Source organism: Corapipo altera, unplaced genomic scaffold, assembly GCF_003945725.1.
Source record: "Corapipo altera isolate COAL_440 unplaced genomic scaffold, ASM394572v1 2, whole genome shotgun sequence".
NCBI lineage: Eukaryota > Metazoa > Chordata > Aves > Passeriformes > Pipridae > Corapipo > Corapipo altera.
Genome location: NW_020884890.1, coordinates 569,121 through 575,120, shown reverse-complemented (window position 1 = coordinate 575,120; position 6,000 = coordinate 569,121). Strand labels below are relative to the sequence as shown.

The following is a 6,000-nucleotide window of genomic DNA, read 5'->3' as shown; positions in this document are numbered from 1 at the left end:
GCCACTTCATCCAATGTACTTTGTTTATACTGAATAGAGGAAGTGGCACCTTTAAAGATGGCACCTTTACACCATCAACAAATATACCTCATGTTTTCTTTTCTTATGGACACTATCTGCTATTGAATAGATACAACAGGTTTGTTCAGATATTATAGCTTAAATGTACAAATCTGACAGAAACCTACCACCGAGTTAATCTTTGATGTGATTTTAGTCTAGTTTTATTAAGAGATCTTGAGATAAAGGTGACAGTTTCATATGTAATATGGAAGTTTCATTGTGCCTCTTTAACTTGTTTTCAAACTGGTGTCATCAAGAGCTGTAGTTATATGTGTATATACATATGGATCCATGAATGCATATATGTACCTACACACAACCATACATGCAAGACATTAAAAAATTACTGTCCTCCTATGAATACTATGTACCAGTAATTTGGGTTTTAAGCTACTTTAGGATGCCATTACATGTAGGATTTCTCTAACCTAATCTAGACATTTTCATTTTAGCTGTATAAGTTTGATATTATCCCACAGATTCTTTTATAGTCCACAAAGTGTGATCACATCCAACAAAGCAATTCAGCTCACCTTAAGATAAATACATAAGCTAATGTACATGAATAGCTATGGAGGATACAGAGAAACATGTCTGCTTAACAGAGGCATAAGAATTTAGCTTTTCTTCATCAAAACATAGCTGTTATTTATCCCAGTCTCCACTACTCACTTTTTCTGCTTACCTCCCCGTCTCTGAAATACTGACACAAAATCTGCTTGAGAGATTCTACTCTCTCTAAATGTCAGTGGGATCAGTCTATCCTGCCTTCAGATTGCTGAAAGCCCCATTTCACTGTCCCTAGAGACTGTGATCAAACCCAAATGGTCTGCTACGCACAACACGCTCTACCTGCCTGTTCCACATTTTCCTCTCCTCCTTCAATGCTATTCTGTCTTTTCACATTCTCTCCCTGAGCTTGAGGTCACACATTACCTCAATGGAGACAGACTTACAGTCCTGTCGCAGCTGATTGTACAAATAAGCCTTTGAATGATAGAAAATAACTAACGATTTCAAGTTGCAGAACAAGGGAAGCCAATCAATACCTTTACAGTCCGTATGATCCAAAGGTCAATTAGGCAGTTTATATGTGCATTTCTGGTTTTGTACAAATAGCTCCTACAAGCTTCACTAAAATATACTTGCAATTTATCAGTCCATGACCTTATAGGTTGTACAATTCATGAGCAATTTAAGGCATTCTCAAAAATGTTTCTGAAATATTACAAATAGTATAAATAAAAAATGAGACTACAGTAAGCATCAACCCACACAAAACTGCATTTTTTACCATATGTATCGGCATGTCTCTGCTGCTTCTTTTCTCTCTAGGAACCATCTCAGCTAAGCAGAATGCAAATAAACATCAATATCTTTATTTTAAGTACAACTTTGTGAGATTTCCATGAGTTTGTTATTTAGGTCAAGGAATCTGAATTATCCTTTGCTCAAGAAAAAATCACCGAAGCTATAGATGAGTGACAAAGAACTTATACCCAGGCCACATATTTTGCATTCAAATTAATTGAAACTAATGAATGATATGAAAAAGTGATAGCTTAATCCTGACAACATTAAAATCTATGCAAAGGAGTGGTTTAGACTTCATGATGCAGAACCACATCTTATGACTGGATTTATTATTGCTAGAAATACCTAGCCTTTGGTTCCGACAGCCTCCAACTTGTCAAACTCTACAGCTAAACATCTCTGCAAATATTTTTATATGGCATAATCTTGGAAGACAGAGCATTTATGCATTAGACAATGAAAGGATGGATACTTCTTTATATTGTTGGATCCATTGGATACTTCAACAGTGTTCAGTGAAAGTAAATGCATTCCCCACATATTAAACTTTGAACCAGTCTGAGGTTTCCTAAATATCGGCTTCGGTTTTTGTCTTTTTCTTTCACTTCTCATGTCCATCTTAAGTATATCAGACCACTCAGTTTTTCTCTTACTCCATGTTTTGCAGTGACCACTCAATACAATCCTTTGCAAGGAGCTGCCTGTCTCAGTCAAGGCACTCAAATTTTGTTCATGAGTGGTTCCTTGCCCAAGGGCTGCTGTCTTTTGGCAGAGACTATCAGTTCCCATTTAAATCAGCATCCACTTCAGCATATTAGTTATCTTCTCCTCTCTCCCTCCTCAGCCATCACTTTGTCCCCACATGCCCTTCTTGGTTAATCACTCACCCAAGTAGGTTATTTAGCACATCTGTGGGGCAGCATGTCTTAGGGAACAGCTGTCATCACCTCACGCTTGCACCAAGCATGCTTCATAGCCCTCCCAACACCCAAAACCACAGCCTCACAGCAGCTCATCTCTGTATTCAAATTGCACTCAAACTTTACTCTCTAACTTTATTGGCTTCTCGTGGCTGTTCAGATATACCTTAAATACACACACATAAACCAGTACATACTGACTGTCCTCCATAAACATATTTTCCTAATGCAATCCTCCATTTTTCTATGAGAAATTCCAGTTTCTCTTTTTCATTGCTTCACAACTTTCTCTTTAATCATAATTCAGGAGTTTTTCCTCTACTAGTCTGAGTCAATATTTTTTACAGTAGTAAAGAATCAAGTATCATCTTCCATAAGCCTGCTGCTTCTCTCTGCTGCTCTGCCACTACCAGATATGCTGTTGTAATTCATAACCAGCAGTTTCCACAACCATAAGCATTTCCATGTCCTTCACAAAGATATCTTCACCAAGATTACAAGCGCAAAATGCACCTTATTTTGTGACTTTATTTGCTTGAACTACATGTTGAAGATACTCTTAGTAATCTTCCTAGCACAGGCCTGAATCATTATTTATTTCATATTCTAGACCACCACTAAAATATTTGTTTGAGATTCTACAGTCCTTTTTCTGTATAATCACTTGGTGACTTAATAAATTCATCCTTCCATATTCCCTCCATGTCAAAGAATAAAGCCCCATAGTGTGTTCTGTAATTCAAGTGTATGCATTATTACATACTTGTCTTCTTAATAAAGTGGCACTGCTCGACATTTGAGGGGAAATCCACTAGAGTACTACACACATGTTTCTGCAGCAGTTTCCCAAATAACATCAGCAGCATCCCAGCAGCTGCTGATTCTGTTCAGGGCATAGAGAACCCAGATTGCTGTGTGAGTAAGATACGTTGGTTAATTGTGAGGCCACTGTCAATTTTCATATTTTTAATTTCCATTCTGCTTGGTGGTATGTTTGTAGAAGATTGTATCAGCTTTGTTCACAACTTGATGTGTACTTGGAATATTTGTGAATACTCAGCAAACTATCTTATTCTATAAACCATTATATTTGAAATTTTAGAGCAAATGTTAGAGTAGATTAAAAGATGATGGGTCTACACCTCTTTCCAGTACTCTCTAAAATTCTCAGATAAGGCAAAAGTGAAACAACAATCTTATGTTGCGAGCTAGCAGTGTCCCAACTTTGGATTCTTTGAGTGAAAGTGAAATTTTTGTGTTCTGAACTGATCATTGACATTTTACTACATTAACAACTGGCAGAGAAAAAGGGTAAGAGAATACACTTTACTCACCCAAGAAGTTTGACTGAATGAGTTTTCCATTTAGATTCTGCTTTCTGGGTGTGTCGATATATTCCCTCTTTGTAAAGGAAAAAATCTTCATACACTCTCATTATAGCTGAAAAACAATAGGAAAAATCAGCACGATCAGCAAATATTACTTCCATTCTTATTCACTCCTTGCATTTTTCCAGTGAAATTTTTGTTGTGTGTTGGGCTGTGTTGTGTGTTATAATTACATTAAACCCATTAATTTCTCTGAATTCCCCTGCTGTGAGTGAGCCAACAGAAATACTTGAACAGAGCTTTCTCAAAGGTCTTTTATCAAGTTGGTTGGCTTTCTTTGTCATGGAAGCCCCTTATGATGGGCTTCTTCCGATACAGTAAGAAGAAACATTGCCTCTTGAGGCTTACATAAATTTTGTAATCCAATTCAATAAAATGAATCTCTTTAAAGTTCATGTATAAACTACTCAGTTCTGACTAGCATCTGCATATTCAAGAAGAGTATCTAGCAATGTATATCCTGTGAAATATGATGGAGTGACATGTATACCTTTTTCTGAAACTCAGAGTTCATTAAGTACACAGCAATCTCCTTAAAGAAAACTAGATTGTCTGTGTATATATAAATCCTAATGTTCAACTAAATGTGTGGAAAAAACACCACTTTTTTCTATAAAAATATAAGGTAAAAGAGCTGATGAACTGGAAATTTTGTGCAAATGAATGAAGATTACAACTATTACTACTCTCATTTCATGTCTATTCATTATTTCATAGGAGTATCATTCACTTTTTTATTAAAAAAATAGTTCTGGGTTTCTTTTCCACATTTATTCTGCCACTTTACTACCATTTGCTTTATGGTGGGCTGCTAGATCCAGAGAAATGAAAATATTTTTCATGTCTACATTATCTTCAGATTCCAGTGAATCAGAAGCATTAAATATGAACTTATTTTTAGCTTATGATTTTAACTGCCACACAGTTTGGAACATGAGAATTAGTGAAATCCCATTTCCTAAAATCTTGCACCTTGGGAGTGCCATAAAGCACAAGTTTCACTGACCATTTTCTATGTGGTTGGAGCATTTATAACATATGTGTCTGGTATAGATCTGCAGTATCCAGTAAGGTGAGCTCATGCCACAGTTTTTTCTTTCTGGCCCACTTTCAAATTTCTTTTTCCTACAAGAATATTTTCATAAACTTGAAGGAAATTAAGTATCTTTGCAATATCTTGGCCTCTATCATACTTAGCTTAAAACAGAAAACAGTCTCAAATTTTAGGGGATGAAAGACAGCTTCTCAAAATGTGGTGAAATGATACCATTTGCCTAGATATTTGCCTATACCTTGCTGATGAGGTCATTCACATAAAAAACTGTACTCTGATAACAAGACACAGGGAATAAACAGCCATGATGCTACCTAGGTGGCAAGTCAGAGGGACAGCTGTATCAGTTAAATCAGAAAAAAAGTTAAATGCTTCAAATTAGTAATGTTACAGCTTCTGCCGACCTGCCTGCCAAACCAGAGCTCACTCTCTGACAGTCACAGACTAACTGGAAAATAGCACAAACTTTATTCTTAGTTTCTTGATGCAAGCTCAGGACTCCATTAGAGATCTCTGTAAAGGTCCCCCTCCTCCCTCTGTCCCTGGGCTCACCAGTGTACAGAACTAGAAGTTTAATTCCTGTGGATGTCCCTGTCCCTCTGTGAATGATGCCACCTGTACAGGTTTCTGAGCTGCAGAGGAGCTTATAGAGGGAGATCTTGAAAGTGATACAAAGGAACAGAAAGGGTGAAGACTCCTGCTGGCCTTAGGCCAGGTAAGAGTATCACAGGGGCAGTGAAGGAAATGTCCTTCAAAAAATTACTGTAGAGGCATCCCTGGATCTTGTTTTTATACCTTGGCCAAAGGGAGGGGTTGAATGCAAATACTACAGAATTCACTTCTCCCATGGGAGGACTGAAGTTCGAAGATCTCATCTTCCATCAGGATGAGACGGAAGATGTTTCATTTCTAAATCACATTGTTCTTGAAATCAGCGTCCATATGTTCAGTTTCAGAAAACAATCTATTCTTTACTAGCAACTCTAAATTGTATAATCATAGAATGGCTTGGATTGAAAAAGACCTTAAAGATCACCTAGTTCCAAACTCCTGCCATGAACAGGGACATCTGCTCCCATTAGACCTGGTTGCTCAGAGTCCCATCCAATCTGGCTTCGAACACTTCCAGGAATGGGATGGTGTTTCCCTGTTGGCTTCTGTTCCCTCAGGAGTCACTGGCTCATCTCTATATGACTGCAAGTGTGTGCTCCAGTGTGGCCAGCACATTTCAGAGTCACCAGCAGAGGACCCTCACTAGTAT

The 6,000-nt window shown here is 37.5% G+C and overlaps 1 protein-coding gene across 1 annotated transcript in view; it reads right to left on the bottom strand.

The window, feature by feature from the left end:
* TINAG (tubulointerstitial nephritis antigen) overlaps positions 1-6,000 on the bottom strand; it is a 44,087-nt gene that overhangs the window by 13,054 nt on the left and 25,033 nt on the right. Inside the window, exon 9 of the mRNA XM_027644904.1 lies at positions 3,632-3,737. Coding sequence (XP_027500705.1) covers positions 3,632-3,737 — 106 coding nt within the window. The remainder of the gene's footprint in view (positions 1-3,631; positions 3,738-6,000) is intronic.